The following is a 25,288-nucleotide window of genomic DNA, read 5'->3' as shown; positions in this document are numbered from 1 at the left end:
CTCAACAACCTATTTCGAGTGCTCCTCGGTGGGAATTGTGGGAGTTGGTGTTTTTGCATCGTTTCTTGTCTCGTCTCTCTCCAGCCTATGCAGGTGTAAATAACTCCTGTATGACTACATCTCCCACCTACACATGCCGTTATTAAAGTCATTTGGAATCGTTGTATCTAAAAAAACAGCCAATCATACAAGCTAAAGGGCGGCAACCATAATGTGTTGTCCAATGAGGGAACATATTGATGTCCGTGGGTGGGTTGGTGAATCCGTCAGTCCCGTTCAGAAGGGGGGGAGAGCATCATAGAGAAAGCGCTCGCTAGCTACGGATACGGTTTACGACTTGGAAGAATTCACATCCCAACATCAAACAGAACAGGGGTCAGCGGACGAACGCAGAAAACCTGGACAATTGTGGGATTAAATGGTTTTTATGGATTCCTCTGGACATTTCCTTAGTCGAAAGAAGACCTCATCAAATTGACTTCATAGGTAAAGGGATTGTGCTTTTGCATGCCTTAGGACAATGAAACATTTAACGACATTGAATGTCGATGTCTGAAAGAAAAAAAACGTATTGAACTGTGATTAAAATTAAGCTAGAGTAATTGAAACATCAATCGTGGAAATGTTATCGTAACTCTTAAATGCACACGTTAACCTAACAGTTCCTCGGTGTATCAGTTTATCTTATGAATAGCGTAACAGTTAGAGTAACCTATTTGCTCGTTTCAGCATCTCTTACTTTATTTCATGCTGAACAATGAGGCTTGTTAACGTTATTCATTGTAACCTGCGGTGTTGTCGACATGTTTACCAATCGTACCGAGAGGATCACTTTCTACTGGGCTAACAACCGACTGTTTTGGCATTTAAAACACTACGACCACTTTCCAGTGTTGTGGTTGCTTGGTAGCTAGTTAACGGGCTGCCTTGTCCGAGCTACTCCTTACGCAAGACTATGGCTACATGGTGATGGAAGTATTTTCGATTCATAAATTGCGTCTTGCATCGACCACCAATACGTATCTGCAGTTTCACAACAAGTCTATTGCGAATCTGAACTAGGCTCCATTTATTTTGTTGCGTTGATTTTAGCGCATAAACAATGTTGTAACTGAATCAGGACTCGCTCGTTGTAGTCGCTGCTCGACACATTGTTATTTAGATGTTCCTCCTCGTCGTTTTTGTTGCCTGATAATTCCGGGTAGACACTTCCCCTGGCTGCCCTCGCCTCTGTCAAAAAGTGAGCAGAATATAAATGACAGTTATCGCGGTTACTTCGCTAACCCATCCAAGCTGCAGTGTTCGGCAAGTTGCAGGACGAGGGAGATATTGGACATGATATTGTGTGCATTGACATGTGGAGACAGCTTGCTGCCAGCTCGTTAACGTCGAGCTGGGGGAAAGGATTGGACCTGCGGGGTTGTCTTGGGTGACATCGTAGCCATCGAGATGACTCCAAGTGAAATGGATCGAGCCTCCTAAACAATGACTTCATCCTCGGCGAGGATTATTTCTTTACAGTTCAGTGTTTGAAACTATTTCATTGGGCTTGACCTTGTTGTCAATTTGTTTCTTTGTCAGAGAGGCACAAACCGATGTCTTCGACCGTCACAGCAGATGTGTAGAACAACAGATCACCGCTCGCACCGACTGAGTGAATAAATCTGTTTTCAATCGTCCCGCAGCACTGTTCCTTTCAATGACTGTATCGTGCTTTGCTGTCATTGAAGTAGAATGATTCGTGTCAGTTGTTGGTTAGGGTTGTCGAGCTTTGTTTTATCGCACTATTTGGCTACGGATCCTCGGTAGAGAGAGCTGGTACGGTCGTGCCACTCACTCGAATAATGATGTCTAGTATGCTAGCACTTTGTTCCCCTAGTCCAAGAACAATGTCACATTGAAGAGATGATTTAGAGAAGCACAGGTGAATTCCGACCTTGTTATATATATTTCTGAATGTGATGATGTTGTGCTTGTTTTGGGTGTCCTGTTTTCTCTCCCGACTGTTCCGCCAGTTTCTGCTGTGTGGCAGACTGGCTGGCAGAGACTGAAATGGCGTCATCCACCGCTGTACAGACCGTCGACTAGAAGAGACGTTGCAGATAACCAGTTCCCTAGATATCAGGCAGCTGTACTTATCCCTCACCGCGTGATTTTCAGTTAGGGTGATTTTCTCCGACCGTGGTTCATGTGTAACTTTTCTGAAACGATCCGGACTGTTGGGTGTTATTGTTAGTGCGGTGTTACTTTACTTGTTTTCGCTTGTTCGCTCTCGGCTGCCGGTCGCGGTAGAAAACACCCAGACTAGACTGTGGGAGGCTACATGGTCTTTACATCAACGTCTCTAACGTGTTGTAATTGGAACGAGCAGTTTACTACTACGTTCACAACAAGAATTAAAAGTAACTGTGCCAATGTTGTCCCGTTGAGAGACGTCGTCATGCCGAGACCTAAAACGCCATACTCCCTGATATCATGACTCTCCTGTGACGGGTTCAGACCTCTCTCTATGATTGCTTGATGTGTAGGTGGGATTGTGTGATTTAGGGTTGTAAAATGCTTCTGGAATTTCGGGTAACGATTCATTGTCATGCAAATGTCATAATTGTCATTTTTTATTCAAATGCTTTGACCTTGTAATACATCTGGAAAAAATCATTCCACGACATACTTAATGAATACAACACAGCTTTGGTGACAACCCTGTCTTAAAAATGAATGGATTGCTGAATGGGAACTTTTGGAAATGAAGCTTCTCCTCCGGACGGTGTCGTTCTTCTTGTAAAATTATTACCAACTTGACCCACTTCAGCTAAAAATATGAGGCTCCGCTAAACTGCTATTGGGTAAATTAATATAGTAAGACCATTATGACGCAAATTTTTTAAATCATAATTATATGATGACTGTCACTGTGTGTACATAAGGATTTTGTACACTAGCCCGAGTGCCAGTCTGCTTGTGCCATCATGCAAACAATGTTTGGCAAGACAATAAGTCAAGGATTTAGCATGATGGCACACAGACTGTCACTCAGGCTAGTGTACACAATAGTGCTTTTGGAGGTTCATTCCGTTTCTGTTTAGATTATTATCAAATAATTATTCACCGTTTTCGATTTTGGCATCGATTATTGTTTTAGACATTAAATGCTGTAATGACAGAATAAAACAATTAATGAAAGTCCCATAATGGTAGACTGCCCATGACTAATGTATCACTTAACCATCAGTTATTCACATTACATTACTTAACACATTTCTGTTGAGTATATTACATTTGTTTCAATTGATGACATTTAATTCCAAGTCTCTGTAGTCCCCATGTCGTCTCTGTAGTCCCCATGTCGTCTCTGTAGTCCCCATGTCGTCTCTGTAGTCCCCATGTCGTCTCTGTAGTCCCCATTTTGTCTCTGTAGTCCCCGTGTCGTCTCTGTAGTCCCCGTGTCGTCTCTGTAGTCCCCGTGTCGTCTCTGTAGTCCCCGTGTCGTCTCTGTAGTCCCCGTGTCGTCTCTGTAGTCCCCGTGTCGTCTCTGTAGTCCCCGTGTCGTCTCTGTAGTCCCCGTGTCGTCTCTGTATACAGTTGAAGTCGGAGGTTTACATTCACCTTAGCCAAATACATTTAAACTCAGTTCTTCACAATTCCTGACATTTAATCCTTGTAAAAATTCCCTGTCTTAGGTCAGTTAGGATCACCACTTTATTTTAAGAATGTGAAATGTCAGAATAATAGTAGAGAGAATTATTTATTTCAGCTTTTTATTTCTTTCATCACATTCCCCGCGGGTCAGAAGTTTACATACCCTCAATTAGTATTTGGTAGCATTGCCTTTAAATTGTTTAACTTGGGTCAAATGTTTCGGGTAGCCTTCCACAAGCTTCCCACCATAAGTTGGGTGAATTTAGGCCCATTCCTCCTGACAGAGCTGGTGTAACTGAGTCAGGTTTGTAGGCTCCTTGCTCACACACGCTTTTTCAGTTCTGCCCACAAATGTTCTATAGGTTTAAGGTCAAGGTTTTGTGATGGCCACTCCAATACCTTGACTTTGTTGTCCTTAAGCCATTTTGCCACAACTTTGGAAGTATACTTGGGGTCATTGTCCATTTGGAAGACCCATTTGCGACCAAGCTTTAACTTCCTGACTGATGTCTTGAGATGTTACTTCAATATATCCACATAATTTTCCTCCGTCATGATGCCATCTATTTTGTGAAGTGCACCAGTCCCTCCTGCATCAAAGCACCCCCACAACATGATGCTGCCACCCCCGTGCTTTACGATTGGGATGGGCTTGCAAGCCTCCCCCTTTTTCCTCCAAACATAACGATGGTCATTATGGCCAAACAGCTCTATTTTTGTTTCATCAGACCAGAGGACATTTCTCCAAAAAGTACGATCTTTGTCCCCATGTGCAGTTGCAAACCGTAGTCTGGCTTTTTTATGGCAGTTTTGGAGCAGTGGCTTCTTCCTTGCTGAGCGGCCTTTCATGTTATGTCGATTATAGGACTCGTTTTACTGTGGATATAGATACTTTTGTACCTGTTTCCTCCAGCATCTTCAGAAGGTCCTTTGCTGTTGTTCTGGGATTGATTTGCACTTTCCGTACCAAAGTACGTTCATCTCTAGGAGACGGAACGCATCTCCTTCCTGAGCGGTATGACGTCTGCGTGGTCCCATGGTGTTCATACTTGCGTATTATTGTTTGTACAGATGAACATGTTATCTTCAGGCATTTGGAAATTGCTCCCAAGGATGAATCAGCCTTGTGGAGGTCTTTTTTTCTGAGGTCTTGGCTGATTTCTTTTGATTTTCCCATGATGTCAAGCAAAGAGGCACTGCGTTTGAAGGTAGGCCTTGAAATACATCCACAGTTATACCTCCAATTGACTCAAATGATGTCAATTAGCCTATCAGAAGCTTCTAAAGCCATGACATAATTTTCTGGAATTTTCCAAGCTGTTTAACTTCTCTGGGATATGTGGGACGCTAGTGTCCACCTCAACAACAGCCAGTGAAATTGAAGGGAGCCAAATTCAAAACAGAAATCCCGTAATTAAAATTCCTCAAACATACAAGTATTATACACCATTTTAAAGACAAACTTCGTGTTAATCCAACCACAGTGTCAGATTTCAAAAAGGCTTTACGGTGAAAGCACACCATGCGATTATGTTAGGTCAGCGCCTAGCCACAGAAAACCATACAGCCATTTTCCAACCAAGGAGAGGTGTCACAAAAGTCAGAAATATCATTAAAATTAGTCACTTACCTTTGATCTTCATCTGGTGGCATTCCCAGGACTCCATGTTACACAAATGTTTGTTTTGTTCGATAATGTCCCTCTTTATGTCCAAAAACCTCAGTTTTGTTGGTGCGTTTAGTTCAGTATTCCAAAGGCACAAAGCACGCTCTCAACATCCAGACAGAGTCAAAAAAAGTACAGTAAAAGTTCGTAGAAACATGTCAAACGATGTTTAAAATCAAATCTCAGGTTGTTTTTGTCATAAATGTTCAATAATATTTCAACCGGACAAAAGCTTCGTCAATAGAAAAGGAGAAACAAGAAAGGCGCGCTGGACTCATGTCTGGAAATTTCCACTGTCCACTCATTGAAAGTGCTATATCTCCTTAATTTTTCAGAGTAAAAGCCTGAAACATTGCCTAAGACTGGCCACATGTAGAAGAAGCCATAGAGCTCGTGAACTGGGTCCTAAGTCTTTGTATGGTGGATAGGCTTTCAATGGATAAAACAGCCTTTCAAAATAATAGTACTTCCTGGATGGATTTTCCTCAGATTTTCGCCTGCCATATCAGTTATGTTATACTCACAGACATTATTTTAACAGTTTTGGCAACTTTAGAGTTTTCTATCCAAATCTACCAATTGTATGCATATCCTAGCTTCTGGGCCTGAGTAGCAGGCAGTTTAATTTGGGCACGCTTTTCATCCAAAATTCCGAATGCTGCACCCTACCCCAGTGAAGTTAACAAGAAATTTGTGGAGTGGTTGAAAAACGCAGTTTTAATGACTCCAACCTAAGTGTATGTAAACTTCCGACTTCAACTGTACCTGCTGCCTATGCTGTCTGACAAAATCACTGTTTTAGTAGTTCGAAGTAAATAAAGCTTTTGACTGCTGAATACCAACTATCAATCATTTGGATCATGTATTTTCAGGTAGAGATACCTCGCGAAGCAACTGCTCTCTATCCCCCTGTCTCCATGTCTGCACCCAGTGCTGTGGACTGGATAAGTAGGTGCACAATGGATTATGGACATTGTAGTTTAGCGCAGAAAACGTGCTAATTAACCATGTAGAATATTGGCCTGTTTGGAACTACAACTCCTGACTAATTTCTAAAATATTTTATTTTAAATGTAACCTTTATTTAACTGGCAAGTCAGTTAAGAACAAATTCTTATTAACAATGATGGCCTACCGGGGAACAAATGCCTTGTTCAGGGGCAGAACGACAGATTTTTACCCTGTCAGCTCGGCGATTCGATCCAGCAACCTTTCGGTTACTGGCCCAACTCTCTAACCACTAGGCTACCTGCCGTCCCCGTTCGTTGCATACATCACACAGTTCGGGCTTGAGCTGATTCATCTCTAGAAAAACTGTGCATTGAGCTCACAGAAAAAAATTGAAGGAAATGGAATTCAAATAATTGAACCGACGCCAGTCAATAAGTTGTTTAAAAAAAATGAAACAAAACCCCTACATTTTGGTTAATCGCTCAGCACTAGTACACAATTCTTCCAACACAGAAAGCACCCAGTGTATTATACAAAGTCATGGAAGTCAGGGTAAACGGTGTCATGAACAGACCTCAGATTATGCCTGACTGACACAGTTTCCAAACTTCATTTTCAGCCACAGAATCATTACGCTGGTCACCCAAGAGGAGCCTAGAGGACTGGGATAGAGATGAAGGTAATACAGTCCCATACTTTACACATTATTTATGTGGTTACTCCTATTATGAACTGTCTTCCCTTCACAGCTAGCGAGGGGTTGAAGACATATTGACAGGTGTTTTATAGTGTAGACTCACTGGAGAGGTGGAGCACCATGCCCTAACCCCTTACCCCCTCCCCATGTCACCAAGCCCATTAAACAGAACCCCAGGCCTCTCGTTTCCCCAGAACCCCAGGCCTCTCATTTCCCCAGAATCCCAGGCCTCTCATTTCCCCAGAACCCCAGGCCTCTCGTTTCCCCAGAATCCCAGGCCTCTCGTTTCCCCAGAATCCCAGGCCTCTCGTTTCCCCAGAACCCCAGGCCTCTCGTTTCCCCAGAACCCCAGGCCTCTCGTTTCCCCAGAACCCCAGGCCTCTCGTTTCCCCAGAACCCCAGGCCTCTCGTTTCCCCAGAACCCCAGGCCTCTCGTTTCCCCAGAACCCCAGGCCTCTCGTTTCCCCAGAACCCCAGGCCTCTCGTTTCCCCAGAACCCCAGGCCTCTCGTTTCCCCAGAACCCCAGGCCTCTCGTTTCCCCAGAACCCCAGGCCTCTCGTTTCCCCAGAACCCCAGGCCTCTCGTTTCCCCAGAACCCCAGGCCTCTCGTTTCCCCAGAACCCCAGGCCTCTCGTTTCCCCAGAACCCCAGGCCTCTCGTTTCCCCAGAACCCCAGGCCTCTCGTTTCCCCAGAACCCCAGGCCTCTCGTTTCCCCAGAACCCCAGGCTTCTCGTTTCCCCAGAACCCCAGGCGTATCCCATTTAGACCCCTGTCTGCTCCCTGGTCCCTCCTCTCCTCCAAGTCAGGTTCAGAGTTGTGTTGTGATGGAGATGTGGGGTACTTACTGAAGGCTGACTGGCTGGCTGTGGCATCTCACTATTCCTTGCCGTTTCTAAGACTGACTCTGTCTACTCTGCCTGCCTCCAGCCAGCCTTTCTCTCTCTCTGCTTTCCTTTTAAGAACACTTATTGACAAATGTGCCTTTGCTTTAAAAAGGTCTTGAAACAGAAGTTATTTTACAGAACTGTTTTTTTGAGGGAGGTGGAGTTCATGCGGAAAGGTTTTCACAATGGTGTCCGTTTTTACAAAAACATTGGGTGTAAAATTGCAAATACCTATAATAAATATATATTAAGTCTTAACTTACTGTGTTGATGTTTGAGTGTTAATTTTTGATAAATAGCAAGGGTGGAAATTAGCCTTGTCCCATACAGCCACTATAACACGAGGTTCAGTCTGCAGTAACAGGTCTGTGTTTACAATACAGCCACTACAACATGAGGTCCAGTCTGCAGTTACAGATGTTGGTCCGTGTTTACAAGTGTAGGTGTGCTGATTTACCTCAGGGTGGATGCTTAGGCCCCTGGGCTGGTTCTGAGTTGAGGCCAAACTTGTGGTGTAACACTGGATATTAGCCTGGTCCCAGAGGCTTCCAACTCCCTCTGCAATCCTGGCAGGCCCCTGGTTGACTGGCCACCGAGCCCCTCTTTCTCCAACCTGCATCCAATGAACACCCACACAGACTGGCTGCAGTCTACAGACAAGACTATGGTTCAGACTAACCATCAAAAATTGTTCCGTGACCCCAAGACACGAAACTGCAAAATGAATGACATTATATAGATAATGTTATGAACGTGAACGCTGTCTGATTCAACTTGTAAAAGTTGCACATTCATTTTTAAACTTGAATCAAAGTTACGATGTTTAGCATCGATCCCTGCATGTCTTGGGTGTTTCCCTAGCAACGTTCTGACTACGGCAACAAGGTCCCTTTTTTTATACGTTCTTTTTGTGGACACTTTCTCCTCACGTCCCCTCCTGGCTGCATGTTCTGCCATAGAAATATAATGAATAGAACGTGCGTCATCATTCCATTCAATGATGGCATAATTGTTGGACTGGCGGCCATTGCAAGTGTACCAATGGGAGCAAAACACAAAGAGTAAGCGGGAAGTGTACCATCAATACACTCCAATGCAGGAGCCACACCAGTTAACATAATCTGAATGAACATTACCATGGAAGTTGTTGGATTACAATACCAGGCAGCCATTACCAGTGTACCTAGGAGTTTACCAGTCACATTGCCAGGTTCGAGGTTCCTGTTCTATGGCTTCAACAAGGCACAACAGTTTCATCACATTAAGAGTTCATGTTGCCGTAGAAACGGACTCCACCACAAGAATGCCTTCCCGTCTTCAGTCAGATGTTTGTTGCATCATTATTATTTATTATTATATCTTTATTATCATTATTATTATATCATTATTATTATTTATTATATAATTATTATTTATTATTATATCTTTATTATCATTATTATTATATTATTATTATTTATTATTATATCTTTTATTATTATATCATCATTATTATTTATTATTATATCATTATCATTATTATTATATCATCATTATTATTTATTATTATATCTTTATTATCATTATTATTATATCATTATTATTATATCATTATCATTATTATTATTATTATATCTTTATTATTATTATATCATTATTATTATATCATTATTATCATATCATTATTATCATTATTACATTATCATTATTATTACATCATTATTATTTTATCAATATCATTATATTATTATTATTATTATCTTATCATTATTATTATATTATTATTATTATATCATTATTATTATATTATTATTATTATATCATTATTATATTATTATTACATCATTATCGTCATTTAGTATATCATTATTTTATCATTATTATTATTATTATTATTATTATTATTATATCATCATGATTATGATAATCATTATTATAAATTATTTATTTTAGTTTTTTTAGTTTTCATTTATGGTTATGCCATTTTATTTTCATGGTCTTTATCCTTAACTGATGATACGGTAATTGTGCCAGCCCTAGTTCCGACGTTGCTATGTCTCACCTTGGTTACTGTTGTTGAACACTGGCACACACAACTATCTGGTGTTCCTCCTTGCATACGCTAAAGCAACACGTTTACCGGTCCTTCACTGATCCAGATGAACCCCGAAACAAGGACATATGTTTTAATCATGTGCCGTGGTTTTCTCAGTTGATAGAAGACGTTTTGGCAGCTGTATTCAGCCTACAAGGGCCTCTTTGCTTTTGCCTGCTAGCCAAACTAAAGACAGCACAACGTTTGCTAGCTAACCCAGCTCTCAAAACTGTCTATGTCCTGACAGATACACAAAGCTCCCTTCTGGCTTCTGAGAATAATCCATTTAGCACCTTTAAACCACTTCTTGTATTATTTGGAGATTCCTCCGGTTTGATACGTTACTTTCTGCAAACATGACAATGAAACGTGTGTAGCAGTTGTAACCAAGATGTAGGCTAACATTGAAATTGTACCTTTAAAAAAAGATGTATATTGAATTAATGTGCAACTTTTACAAGTTTTGAACCGTAGTGTTCATATTCATTAAACGATTGGTGGGTGGCCCTCCAAATATAGTTTAAGTTACATTGATGCATGGATGTAAATCACTGGATGAGTGCATTTCATATAGTAAAAGCCTTTTTCCACTGTATGGGAATTTATACTGTTCATTTTAATCATTTGCCCTACTTCCTGCTTGCTGGTTATTCTATGCAACTACTTCAAACACTCCACACAACCAAGACTGTGCTATTTGTGTGAAGGATTTGGGGAATTGCCCTGTATTTCTCTCCACTTTGTCTCAACGGAGCAAAGCTGTAATCTTTTTGTTTCCCTTGACTTTTGTGTTGTGACAACCTCTTCTCATGTTGCTATGGTAACCATCTCGGCAGGCCGTTGCCTATCTAAAGGATTTTTCCCAAAGTTGCTTGTTCCTGGGACCACCCATACGTAAAATGTATGCACGCATGACTAAGTTGCTTTTGATAAAAGCGTCTGCTAAATGTATTACTGTTGGTGTTTGACGTGAGAGGAGTTGAAGAATGGGTGTCAGTACAACTGTTTTGCTGGTTGAGATTGAGTGATGGGTCTGTTGATGTGACAGGTTAAAGGAAATACTAATAGCCTGTTATACATTAAAACGTATTAGTAAATTCATAGTATGTGAGGATCTTAAAACATCTAAGGTTAAGAAGATCATGCATTCAGTATTAGGGGGGGGCTTGATTCTACACATCCCAGTTGGGGAGGGGCTTTATCGTCTCACTAGTCTCCGGTTGGACCGTATCGTCTCGCTAGTCTCCGGTTGGACCGTATCGTCTCACTAGCCTCCCGGTGGACCGTATCGTCTCACTAGTCTCCCGGTGGACCGTATCGTCTCACTAGTCTCCCGGTGGACCGTATCGTCTCACTAGTCTCCCGGTGGACCGTATCGTCTCACTAGTCTCCCGGTGGACCGTATCGTCTCACTAGTCTCCGGTTGGACCGTATCGTCTCACTAGTCTCCCGGTGGACCGTATCGTCTCTCTAGTCTCCCGGTGGACCGTATCGTCTCTCTAGTCTCCCGGTGGACCGTATCGTCTCGCTAGTCTCCCGGTGGACCGTATCGTCTCGCTAGTCTCCCGGTGGACCGTATCGTCTCACTAGCCTCCCGGTGGACCGTATCGTCTCACTAGTCTCCGGGTGGACCGTATCGTCTCACTAGTCTCCGGGTGGACCGTATCGTCTCACTAGTCTCCGGTTGGACCGTATCGTCTCACTAGTCTCCGGTTGGACCGTATCGTCTCACTAGTCTCCGGTTGGACCGTATCGTCTCACTAGTCTCCGGTTGGACCGTATCGTCTCACTAGTCTCCGGTTGGACCGTATCGTCTCACTAGTCTCCGGTTGGACCGTATCGTCTCCCGGTGGACCGTATCGTCTCCCGGTGGACCGTATCGTCTCCCGGTGGACCGTATCGTCTCACTAGTCTCCGGTTGGACCGTATCGTCTCCCGGTGGACCGTATCGTCTCCCGGTGGACCGTATCGTCTCACTAGTCTCCGGTTGGACCGTATCGTCTCCCGGTGGACCGTATCGTCTCCCGGTGGACCGTATCGTCTCACTAGCCTCCCGGTGGACCGTATCGTCTCACTAGTCTCCGGTTGGACCGTTTCGTCTCCCGGTGGACCGTATCGTCTCCCGGTGGACCGTATCGTCTCACTAGTCTCCCGGTGGACCGTATCGTCTCCCGGTGGACCGTATCGTCTCCCGGTGGACCGTATCGTCTCACTAGTCTCCCGGTGGACGTATCGTCTCCCGGTGGACCGTATCGTCTCGCTAGTCTCCCGGTGGACCGTATCGTCTCTCTAGTCTCCCGGTGGACCGTATCGTCTCGCTAGTCTCCCGGTGGACCGTATCGTCTCGCGGTGAACCGTATCGTCTCGCTAGTCTCCCGGTGGACCGTATCGTCTCCCGGTGGACCGTATCGTCTCCCGGTGGACCGTATCGTCTCCCGGTGGACCGTATCGTCTCCCGGTGGACCGTATCGTCTCCCGGTGGACCGTATCGTCTCCCGGTGGACCGTATCGTCTCGCTAGTCTCCCGGTGGACCGTATCGTCTCGCTAGTCTCCGGTTGGACCGTATCGTCTCGCTAGTCTCCCGGTGGACCGTATCGTCTCGCTAGTCTCCGGGTGGACCGTATCGTCTCGCTAGTCTCCGGTTGGACCGTATCGTCTCGCTAGTCTCCGGTTGGACCGTATCGTCTCGCTAGTCTCCGGTTGGACCGTATCGTCTCGCTAGTCTCCGGTTGGACCGTATCGTCTCGCTAGTCTCCGGTTGGACCGTATCGTCTCGCTAGTCTCCGGTTGGACCGTATCGTCTCGCTAGTCTCCGGTTGGACCGTATCGTCTCGCTAGTCTCCGGTTGGACCGTATCGTCTCGCTAGTCTCCCGGTGGACCGTATCGTCTCGCTAGTCTCCCGGTGGACCGTATCGTCTCGCTAGTCTCCCGGTGGACCGTATCGTCTCGCTAGCCTCCCGGTGGACCGTATCGTCTCGCTAGTCTCCGGTTGGACCGTATCGTCTCGCTAGTCTCCGGTTGGACCGTATCGTCTCGCTAGTCTCCGGTTGGACCGTATCGTCTCGCTAGTCTCCGGTTGGACCGTATCGTCTCGCTAGTCTCCGGTTGGACCGTATCGTCTCGCTAGTCTCCGGTTGGACCGTATCGTCTCGCTAGTCTCCGGTTGGACCGTATCGTCAAACTAGTCTCCGGTTGGACCGTATCGTCTCCCGGTGGACCGTATCGTCTCCCGGTGGACCGTATCGTCTCACTAGTCTCCGGTTGGACCGTATCGTCTCCCGGTGGACCGTATCGTCTCCCGGTGGACCGTATCGTCTCCCGGTGGACCGTATCGTCTCACTAGTCTCCGGTTGGACCGTATCGTCTCACTAGTCTCCGGTTGGACCGTATCGTCTCACTAGTCTCCGGTTGGACCGTATCGCCTCCCGGTGGACCGTATCGTCTCCCGGTGGACCGTATCGTCTCACTAGCCTCCCGGTGGACCGTATCGTCTCACTAGCCTCCCGGTGGACCGTATCGTCTCCCGGTGGACCGTATCGTCTCCCGGTGGACCGTATCGTCTCCCGGTGGACCGTATCGTCTCCCGGTGGACCGTATCGTCTCACTAGTCTCCCGGTGGACCGTATCGTCTCCCGGTGGACCGTATCGTCTCCCGGTGGACCGTATCGTCTCCCGGTGGACCGTATCGTCTCCCGGTGGACCGTATCGTCTCGCTAGTCTCCCGGTGGACCGTATCGTCTCTCTAGTCTCCCGGTGGACCGTATCGTCTCTCTAGTCTCCCGGTGGACCGTATCGTCTCGCTAGTCTCCCGGTGGACCGTATCGTCTCGCGGTGAACCGTATCGTCTCGCTAGTCTCCCGGTGGACGGTATCGTCTCCCGGTGGACCGTATCGTCTCCCGGTGGACCGTATCGTCTCCCGGTGGACCGTATCGTCTCCCGGTGGACCGTATCGTCTCGCTAGTCTCCCGGTGGACCGTATCGTCTCGCTAGTCTCCCGGTGGACCGTATCGTCTCGCTAGTCTCCCGGTGGACCGTATCGTCTCGCGGTGGACCGTATCGTCTCGCGGTGGACCGTATCGTCTCGCGGTGGACCGTATCGTCTCCCGGTGGACCGTATCGTCTCCCGGTGGACCGTATCGTCTCCCGGTGGACCGTATCGTCTCGCTAGTCTCCCGGTGGACCGTATCGTCTCGCTAGTCTCCGGTTGGACCGTATCGTCTCCCGGTGGACCGTATCGTCTCCCGGTGGACCGTATCGTCTCACTAGTCTCCCGGTGGACCGTATCGTCTCGCTAGTCTCCCGGTGGACCGTATCGTCTCGCGGTGAACCGTATCGTCTCGCTAGTCTCCCGGTGGACCGTATCGTCTCCCGGTGGACCGTATCGTCTCCCGGTGGACCGTATCGTCTCCCGGTGGACCGTATCGTCTCCCGGTGGACCGTATCGTCTCACTAGTCTCCCGGTGGACCGTATCGTCTCACTAGTCTCCCGGTGGACCGTATCGTCTCACTAGTCTCCCGGTGGACCGTATCGTCTCACTAGTCTCCCGGTGGACCGTATCGTCTCACTAGTCTCCCGGTGGACCGTATCGTCTCGCGGTGAACCGTATCGTCTCGCGGTGGACCGTATCGTCTCCCGGTGGACCGTATCGTCTCCCGGTGGACCGTATCGTCTCCCGGTGGACCGTATCGTCTCCCGGTGGACCGTATCGTCTCCCGGTGGACCGTATCGTCTCCCGGTGGACCGTATCGTCTCCCGGTGGACCGTATCGTCTCGCTAGTCTCCCGGTGGACCGTATCGTCTCGCTAGTCTCCCGGTGGACCGTATCGTCTCCCGGTGGACCGTATCGTCTCGCGGTGAACCGTATCGTCTCCCGGTGGACCGTATCGTCTCCCGGTGGACCGTATCGTCTCGCTAGTCTCCCGGTGGACCGTATCGTCTCGCTAGTCTCCCGGTGGACCGTATCGTCTCGCTAGTCTCCCGGTGGACCGTATCGTCTCGCTAGTCTCCGGTTGGACCGTATCGTCTCCCGGTGGACCGTATCGTCTCCCGGTGGACCGTATCGTCTCACTAGTCTCCCGGTGGACCGTATCGTCTCCCGGTGGACCGTATCGTCTCCCGGTGGACCGTATCGTCTCCCGGTGAACCGTATCGTCTCGCTAGTCTGCCGGTGTACCGTATCGTCTCTCTAGTCTCCCGGTGGACCGTATCGTCTCGCTAGTCTCCCGGTGGACCGTATCGTCTCGCGGTGAACCGTATCGTCTCGCTAGTAGCCCGGTGGACCGTATCGTCTCCCGGTGGACCGTATCGTCTCACTAGTCTCCCGGTGGACCGTATCGTCTCCCGGTGGACCGTATCGTCTCGCTAGTCTCCCGGTGGACCGTATCGTCTCTCTAGTCGCCCGGTGGACCGTATCGTCTCGCTAGTCTCCCGGTGGACCGTATCGTCTCGCGGTGGACCGTATCGTCTCCCGGTGGACCGTATCGTCTCACTAGTCTCCCGGTGGACCGTATCGTCTCCCGGTGGACCGTATCGTCTCACTAGTCTCCCGGTGGACCGTATCGTCTCACTAGTCTCCCGGTGGACCGTATCGTCTCACTAGTCTCCCGGTGGACCGTATCGTCTCGCGGTGAACCGTATCGTCTCCCGGTGGACCGTATCGTCTCGCTAGTCTCCCGGTGGACCGTGTCGTCTCGCTAGTCTCCCGGTGGACCGTATCGTCTCGCTAGTCTCCCGGTGGACCGTATCGTCTCGCTAGTCTCCCGGTGGACCGTATCGTCTCGCTAGTCTCCCGGTGGACCGTATCGTCTCGCTAGTCTCCCGGTGGACCGTATCGTCTCCCGGTGGACCGTATCGTCTCCCGGTGGACCGTATCGTCTCCCGGTGGACCGTATCGTCTCGCGGTGAACCGTATCGTCTGGCTAGTCTCCCGGTGGACCGTATCGTCTCCCGGTGGACCGTATCGTCTCCCGGTGGACCGTATCTTCTCCCGGTGGACCGTATCGTCTCACTAGTCTCCCGGTGGACCGTATCGTCTCCCGGTGGACCGTATCGTTTCACTAGTCTCCCGGTGGACCGTATCGTCTCCCGGTGGACCGTATCGTCTCACTAGTCTCCCGGTGGACCGTATCGTCTCACTAGTCTCCCGGTGGACCGTATCGTCTCCCGGTGGACCGTATCGTCTCCCGGTGGACCGTATCGTCTCACTAGTCTCCCGGTGGACCGTATCGTCTCACTAGTCTCCCGGTGGACCGTATCGTCTCGCGGTGAACCGTATCGTCTCCCGGTGGACCGTATCGTCTCGCTAGTCTCCCGGTGGACCGTATCGTCTCGCGGTGAACCGTATCGTCTCCCGGTGGACCGTATCGTCTCGCTAGTCTCCCGGTGGACCGTATCGTCTCCCGGTGGACCGTATCGTATCGTCTCCCGGTGGACCGTATCGTCTCCCGGTGGACCGTATCGTCTCCCGGTGGACCGTATCGTCTCGCTAGTCTCCCGGTGGACCGTATCGTCTCGCTAGTCTCCCGGTGGACCGTATCGTCTCGCTAGTCTCCCGGTGGACCGTATCGTCTCCCGGTGGACCGTATCGTCTCCCGGTGGACCGTATCGTCTCCCGGTGGACCGTATCGTCTCGCTAGTCTCCCGGTGGACCGTATCGTCTCGCTAGTCTCCCGGTGGACCGTATCGTCTCGCTAGTCTCCCGGTGGACCGTATCGTCTCGCTAGTCTTCCGGTGGACCGTATCGTCTCGCTAGTCTCCCGGTGGACCGTATCGTCTCCCGGTGGACCGTATCGCTAGTCTCCCGGTGTACTGTATCGTGTCTCTGTAAAGACACTATTGGTCCTCTGATGTTCTCCCTCTGTACACAATGCAACCCTATTATTCTCACATGCAGTGCATTAGGAAAGTTTTCAGACCCCTTGACTTTTTCCACATTTTGTTACGTTACAGCCCTATTCTAAAATAAATACATACAATACCCCATAATGACAAACGAAAACAGATTTTTTTTAAACATTTATGGTAATTTAAATAAAAATACCTTATTTACTTAATTCAGATCCTTTGCTATGAGACTCGAAATTGAGCTCAGGTGCATCCTGTTTCCATTGATCATCCTTGAGATGTTTCTACAACTTGATTGGAGTCCACCTGTGGTAAATGCAATTGATTTGACATGATTTGGAAAGGCACACACCTGTCTATATAAGGTCTCACAGTTGACAGTGCATGTCCAGGATTGTTTTGAGGCACAGATCTGGGGAAGGGTACCAAAACATGTCTGCAGCATTGAAGGTCCCCAGTAACACAGTGGCCTCCATCATTCTGAAATGGAAGAAGTTTAGAACCACCAAGACTCTTCCTAGAGCTGGCCGCCTGGCCAAACTGATCAATCGGGGGAGAAGGGCCTTGGTCAGGAAGGTGACCAAGAACCTAATGGTGATTCTGACAGAGCTCCAGAGTTCCTCTGTGGAGATGGGAGAACCTTCCAGAAGGGAAACCTTCTCTGCAGCACTCCACCAATCAGGCCTTTATGGTAGAGTGGCCAGACAGAAGCCACTCCTCAGTAAAAGGCACATGACAGCCTGCTTGGAGTTTGCCAAAAGGCACCTAAAGGACTCAGACCATGAGAAACAAGATTCTCTGGTCTGATGACACCAAGATTGAACTCTGGCCTGATTGCCAAGCGTCACGTCTGGAGGAAACCTGAAACCATCCCTATGGTGGTGGCAGCATCATGCTGTTGGGATGTTTTTCAGCGGCAGGGATTGGGAGACTAGTCAGGGAGACTAGTCAGGATCAAGGGAAAGATGAAGAGGGCAAAGTACAGAGAGATCCTTGATGAAATCCTGCTCCAGAGCACTCAGGACCAACTGGGGCGAAGGTTCACCTTCCAACAGGACAACGACCCTAAGCACACAGCCAAGACAAGGCAGGAGTGGCTTCAGGGAAAGGTCTCTGAATGTCCTTGAGTGGCCCGGACTTGAACCCGATCTAATGCCTCTGGAGAGACCTGATGGATGCAACTCAAATGTTACCCAACATATTGTAGTGATGTCAGACGGGTTGTGTGAGTTAGAAAGTAAGTCAGTACTTGTTTCATAGTCGTTCCATCCCAGCAGAACCTTGTCCAATGGCAGCTCTCTCTCTGTGTGTGTGTGCGCGCTGCTTGATTAAACACAAACAACCTTGGAGAGATTTTCCACTTGTGAAACGCAGCATTGGTTAAATGGCCAAAGAACTTTCTTCACCAAGCCAGGAGCCTTAGGGCTAGGCATCCCGTCAGCGGGACACCTGTCGAGAACATCCGGTGACATTGGAGGCCGCGCAATTCAAAAATATAATTGTAATATTAAACATTTATGAGCATCAAGTATCTAATATCGGTTAAAAGCTTAAATTCTTGTAAATCTAACTGCATTGTCCGATTTACAATAGGCTTTACAGCGAAAGCATACCATGTGATTGTTTGAGGACGGCGCCCCACATAAACATATTTTTCATCCAGCTCAGGCTTCATAAAATCACAAATAGTGATTTAAATAAATCACTTACTTTTTGAAAATCTTCATCTGTTTGCAATCCCAAGGGTCCCAGCTACAACATGCATGGTCGTTTTTGTTAGATAAAATCCTTCTTTATATCCCAAAAGTCTGTTTAGTTGGCGCCATCGATTTCAGTAATCCACTCGTTCAACATGCAGAGAAAGGAATCCAAAAAGCTACCGCTAAACTTTGTTTCAACAAGTCAAAATACATTTATATTTAATCCTCAGGTACCCTAAAATGTAATTAAACTATAATATTTCATACGGAAAGAAGTACGTTCAATAGAAAAGTACAATTAGCAGGTGCGCGTCCAGACTGATTTCCAACTGTGACACCCGGTACCACAAGTATACATTTTGAGGAAACAAGCCTGAAACCTTGAACAAAGACTGTTGACATCTAGTGGAAGCCATAGGAATTGCAACCTGGGAGCTGGAATTGCGTTGGACCCATAGCTTTCCATTGAAAGAGCATGGGATCTCAAAAAAAATTATTTCCGGTTGGTTTTTCTTTGGATTTTCGGCTACCATATCAATTGTGTTATAGTCTCATACATTATTTTAACATTTCTACAAACTTCAATCCAATGATACCAATTATATGCATATCCTGGCTTCAGGGCCTGAGTAGCAGGCAGTTTACTTTGGGCACGTCAGTCAGGTGGAAATTCTGAAAAAAGGACTGAAGAAGGTGATGATGCACTGTTCTATTTAAGCGATCAGGACCGAGGGATTGTGGTATATGGCTGTATACGTTGCAATGCTGAGTCCCTGGAAGGGATATAAGAAATGGACAATTGTTGCCCAATGAGAAGCAGCCCTGTACGGTGGCAGTAATGTTTTAACAGACAGGGTTAATAGGAGAAGAAGCCCTGTACAGTGGCAGTAATGTTTTAACAGACAGGGTTAATAGGAGAAGAAGCCCTGTACAGTGGCAGTAATGTTTTAACAGACAGGGTTAATAGGAGAAGCAGCCCTGTACAGTGGCAGTAATGTTTTAACAGACAGGGTTAATAGGAGAAGCAGCCCTGTACAGTGGCAGTAATGTTTTAACAGACAGGGTTAATAGGAGAAGCAGCCCTGTACGGTGGCAGTAATGTTTTAACAGACAGGGTTAATAGGAGAAGAAGCCCTGTACAGTGGCAGTAATGTTTTAACAGACAGGGTTAATAGGAGAAGCAGCCCTGTACAGTGGCAGTAATGTTTTAACAGACAGGGTTAATAGGAGAAGAAGCCATGTACAGTGGCAGTAATGTTTTAACAGACAGGGTTAATAGGAGAAGAAGCCCTGTACAGTGGCAGTAATGTTTTAACAGACAGGGTTAATAGGAGAAGAAGCCCTGTACAGTGGCAGTAATGTTTTAACAGACAGGGTTAATAGGAGAAGAAGCCCTGTACAGTGGCAGTAATGTTTTAACAGACAGGGTTAATAGGAGAAGCAGCCCTGTACAGTGGCAGTAATGTTTTAACAGACAGGGTTAATAGGAGAAGAAGCCCTGTACAGTGGCAGTAATGTTTTAACAGACAGGGTTAATAGGAGAAGCAGCCCTGTACAGTGGCAGTAATGTTTTAACAGACAGGGTTAATAGGAGAAGAAGCCATGTACAGTGGCAGTAATGTTTTAACAGACAGGGTTAATAGGAGAAGAAGCCCTGTACAGTGGCAGTAATGTTTTAACAGACAGGGTTAATAGGAGAAGAAGCCCTGTACAGTGGCAGTAATGTTTTAACATACAGGGTTAATAGGAGAAGAAGCCCTGTACAGTGGCAGTATTATAGGTGACAACTTCTCTTAGTGACCGTCACTCATTTAAAGAGATGCTCTTTTAAGTGGAAAGTGTCCTATTAGCCACAGAGCAGAGTGGATCTTACTCTCTTCTCCCCAAGGCACAGGAAGGACGCTTCCCTACTGGCTCAACCTCATCGTGTAGAGTCCTTGGTTGAACACTGAGGGGAGAAATATTGGCAACCTATTCCTTATATAGTGCACTACTTTTGACCAGGGCCCCCAATAAGGCTTTTGTAGAAAGTAGTAGACTGTATAGGGAATAGGTTGCCATTTCAGAAACATACTTTGTGTGTGGTAGCAGGGCTCATGGCTGTGGAAGGGGGATAAAGAGAGGGAGGTGGCTCGGCTGAGAGCGAGAGAAACAGTGAGTGAGTGAAATAGACCAAATCATGAGAAACCGAAAAGATAATTCCTTGACACATTGGAAAGAATTAACAAAAAAACTGAACAAACTAGAATGCTATTTGGCCCTAAACAGAGAGTACACAGTGGCAGAATACCTGACCACTGTGACTGACCCAAATTTAAAGAAAGCTTTGACTATGTACAGACTCAGTGAGCATAGCCTTGCTATTGAGAAATGCTGCCGAATGCAGACCTGGCTCTCAAGAGAAGACAGGCTATGTGCACACTGCCCACAAAATGAGGAGGAAACTGAGCTGCACTTCCTAACCTCCTGCCCAATGTATGACCATATTAGAGAAACATATTTCCCTCACATTACACAGATCCACAAAGAGTTCGAAAACAAACCCGATTTTGAATAACTCCCATATCTACTGGGTGAAATACCACAGTGTGACATCACAGCAGCAAGATTTGTGACCTGTTGCCACAAGAAAAGGTCAACCTGTGAAGAACAAACACCATTGTAAATACAACCCATATTTGTTTTTTTATTTTCCCTTTTGTACTTTAACTATTTTCACATCGTTACAAAACTGGATATATATATATATATTTCACACACACACACACAGTTGAAGTAGGAAGTTTACATACACTTATGTTGGAGTCATTAAAACTCGTTTTTCAACCACTCCACAAAGGTCTTGTTAACAAACTATAGTTTTGGCAAGTCGTTTAGGACATCTACTTTGTGCATGACACAAGTCATTTTTCCAACAATTGTTTACAGACAGATTATTTCACTTATAATTCACTGTATCACAATTCCAGTTGGTCAGAATTTTACATACAGTAAGTTGACTGTGCCTTTGAACAGCTTGGAAAATTCCAGAAAATTAGGTAATGGCTTTAGAAGCTTCTGATAGGCTAATTGACATCATTTGAGTCAATTGGAGGTGTACCTGTGGATGTATTTCAAGGCCTAACTTCAAACTCAGTGCCTTTTTGCTTGACATCATGGGAAAATCAAAAGAAATCAGCCAAGACTTCTGTACAAACAATAGTACGCAAGTATTAACACCATGGGACCACGCAGCCGTCATACCGCTCAGGAAGGAGACTCGTTCTATCCCCTAGAGATGAACGTACTTTGGTGCGAAAAGTGCAAATCAATCTCAGAACAACAGGAAAGGACCTTGTGAAGATGCTGGAGGAAACGGGTACAAAAGTATCTATATCCACAGTCAAATCAAATGTATTTATATAGCCCTTCTTACATCAGCTGATGTCAAAGTGCTGTACAGAAACCCAGCCTAAAACCCCAAACAGCAAGCAATGCAGGTGTAGAAGCACGGTGGCTAGGAAAAACTCCCTAGAAAGGCCAGAACCTAGGAAGAAACCTAGAGAGGAACCAGGCTGTGAGGGGTGGCCAGTCCTCTTCTGGCTGTGCCGGGTGGAGATTATAACAGAACATGGCCAAGATGTTCAAATGTTCATAGATGACCAGCAGGGGCAAATAATGATAATCACATTGGTTGTAGAGGGTGCAACAGGTCAGCACCGCAGGAGTAAATGTCAGTTGGCTTTTCATAGCTGATCATTCAGAGTATCTCTACCGCTCCTGCTGTCTCCAGAGAGTTGAAAACAGCAGGTCTGCGACAGGTAGCACGTCCGGTGGACAGGTCAGGGTTCCATAGCTGCAGGCGGGAGAGAGGGGGGGGGAGAGAGAGAGCATACTTAAATTCACACAGGACACCGGATAAGACAGGATAAATACTCCAGATATAACCAACTGACCCTAGCCCTCCTGACACATAAACTACTGCAGAATAAATACTGGAGGCTGAGACAGGAGGGGTCGGGAGACAGGAGGGGTCAGGAGACACTTTGGCCCCATCCGATGATACCCCCGGACAGGGCCAAACAGGCAGGTTATAACCCCACCCACTTTGCCAAAGCACAGCGCCCACACCACTAGAGGGATATCTTCAACCACCAACTTACCATCCTGAGACAAGGCCGAGTATAGCCCACAAGATCTCCGCCACGGCACAACCCAAGGGGGGGCGCCAACCCAGACAGGAAGATCACGTCAGTGGCTCAACCCACTCAAGTGACGCACCCCTTCTAGGGACGGCATGGAAGAGCACCAGTAAGCCAGTGACTCAGCCCCTGAAATAGGGTTAGAGGCAGAGAATCCCAGTGTAGAGAGGGGAACCGGCTAGGCAGAGACGGCAAGGGCGGTTCGTTGCTCCAGTGCCTTTCCGTTCACCTTCACACTCCTGGGCCAGGCTACACTCAATCATAGGACCTACTGAAGAGATGAGTCTTCAGTAAAGACTTAAAGGTTGAGACCGAGTCTGCATCTCTCACATGGGTAGGCAGACCATTCCATAAAAATTGAGCTCTATAGGAGAAAGCCCTGCCTCCAGCTGTTTGCTTAGAAATTCTAGGGACAGTTAGGAGGCCTGCGTCTTGTGACGTAGCGTACGTGTAGGTATGTACGGCAGGACCAAATCAGAAAGATGGGTCGGAGCAGGCCCGTGTAATGCTTTGTAGGTTAACAGTAAAACCTTGAAATCAGCCCCCTTGCCTTAACAGGAAGACAGTGTAGAGAGGCTAGCACTGGAGTAATATGATCACATTTTTTGGTTCTAGTCAAGATTCTAGCAGCCGTATTTAGCACTAACTGAAGTTTATTTAGTGCTTTATCCAGGTAGCTGGAAAGTAGAGCATTGCAGTAGTCTAACTTAGAAGTGACAAAAGCATGGATTAATTCTTCTGCATCATTTTTGGACCGAAAGTTTCTGATTTTTGCAATGTTACGTAGATGGAAAAAAGCTGTCCTTGAAACAGTCTTGATATGTTCGTCAAAAGAGAGATCAGGGTCCAGAGTAACGCCGAGGTCCTTCACAGTTTTATTTGAGCTGACTGTGCAACCATCAAGATTAATTGTCAGATTCAACAGAAGATCTCTTTGTTTCTTGGGACCTAGAACAAGCATCTCTGTTTTATCCGAGGTTAAAAGTAGAACATTTGCCGCCATCCACTTCCTTATGTCTGAAACACAGGCTTCCAGGAAGAGGGCAATTTTGGGGCTTTACCATGTTTCATCGAAATGTACAGCTGTGTGTCATCCGCATAGCAGTGAAAGTTAACATTATGTTTCCGAATGACATCACCAAGAGGTAAAATATATAGTGAAAACAATAGTGGTCCTAAAACGGCACCTTGAGGAACACTGAAATGTACAGTTGATTTGTCAGAGGACAAAACCATCTACAGAGACAAACTGATATCTTTCCGACAGGTAAGATCTAAACCAGGCCAGAACTTGTCCGTGTAGACCAATTTGGGTTTCCAATCTCTCCAAAAGAATGTGGTGATCGATGGTGTCAAAGGCAGCACTAAGGTCTAGTAGCACGAGGACAGATGCAGAGCCTCAGTCTGACGCCATTAAAAGGTCATTTACCACCATCACAAGTGCAGTTTCAGTGCTATGATGGGGTCTAAAACCAGACTGAAGCATTTCGTATACATTGTTTGTCTTCAGGAAGGCAGTGAGTTGCAGCGCAACAGCTTTTTCAAAATGTTTTGAGAGGAATGGAAGATTCGATATAGGTCGATCGTTTTTTATATTTTCTGGGTCAAGGTTTGGCTTTTTCAAAAGAGGCTTTATTACTGCCACTTTTAGTGAGTTTGGGACACATCAGGTGGATAGCGAGTCGTTTATTATGTTTAACATAGGAGGGCCAAGCACAGGAAGCAGCTCTTTCAGTAGTTTAGTTAGTAATAGGGTCCAGTATGCAGCTTGAAGGTTTAGAGGCCATGATTATTTTCATCAATGTGCCAAGAGATATAGTACTTGAGTGTCTCTCTTGATCCTAGGTCAGGACAGCTAAGCTTTGGAGGAATACGCAGATTTCAAGAGGAGTCTATAATTTGCTTTCTAATGATTATGATCTTTTCCTCCAAAAAAGTTATTTGCGACAGTGTAATTTTTTTGGGGGGGATTGTCCTTATTTTCCACAATTGAGTTTGAGAAATAGGATGATCGAGCAGCAGTGAGGGCTCTTCGGTACTGCACGGTACTGTCTTTCCAAGCTTGTCGGAAGACTTCCAGTTTGGTGTAGCGCCATTTCCGTTCCAATGTTCTGGAAGCTTTCTTCAGAGCTCTGGTATTTTCTGTATACCAGGGAGCTAGTTTCTTATGACAAATGTTTTTTGTTATTAGTGGTGCGTCTGCATCTAGGGTATTGCGCAAGGTTAAATTGAGTTCCTCAGTTAGGTGGTTAACTGATTTTTGTATTCTGACGTCCTTGGGTAGGCTGAGGGAGTCTGGAAGGGCATCTAGAAATCTTTTGGGTTGTCCGAGAATTTGATGCACGACTATTGATGATCCTTGGTTGGGGTCTGAGCAGATTATTTGTTGCGATTGGAAACGTAATAATATGGTGGTCCGATAGTCCAGGATTATGAGGAGAAACATTAAGATCCACAACATTTATTCCACGGGACAAAACTAGGTCCAGAGTATGACTGTGGCCGTGAGTAGGTCCGGAGACATGTTGGACAAAACCCACTGAGTCGATGATGGCTCCGAAAGCATTTTGGAGTGGGGTCTGTGGACTTTTCCACGTCAATATTAAAATCACCAAAAATTAGAATATTATCTGCTATGACTACAAGG

At 46.6% G+C, this 25,288-nt stretch overlaps 1 protein-coding gene across 1 annotated transcript in view; it reads left to right on the top strand.

Moving 5' to 3' along the window:
- The first annotated feature begins 225 nt into the window (after positions 1-225).
- Positions 226-25,288, top strand: part of LOC139580516 (AT-rich interactive domain-containing protein 4B-like) — a 301,203-nt gene continuing 276,140 nt past the window's right edge. Inside the window, exons 1-2 of the mRNA XM_071409282.1 lie at positions 226-486; positions 6,876-6,935. Of these exons, the coding sequence (XP_071265383.1) occupies positions 6,930-6,935 (6 nt within the window). The 5' untranslated portion in view covers positions 226-486; positions 6,876-6,929. The remainder of the gene's footprint in view (positions 487-6,875; positions 6,936-25,288) is intronic.

The sequence above is a fragment of the Salvelinus alpinus genome, chromosome 7 (genome assembly GCF_045679555.1).
Source record: "Salvelinus alpinus chromosome 7, SLU_Salpinus.1, whole genome shotgun sequence".
NCBI classification, from domain to species: Eukaryota; Metazoa; Chordata; class Actinopteri; order Salmoniformes; family Salmonidae; genus Salvelinus; species Salvelinus alpinus.
This window is presented reverse-complemented; position numbering and strand designations above follow the sequence as displayed.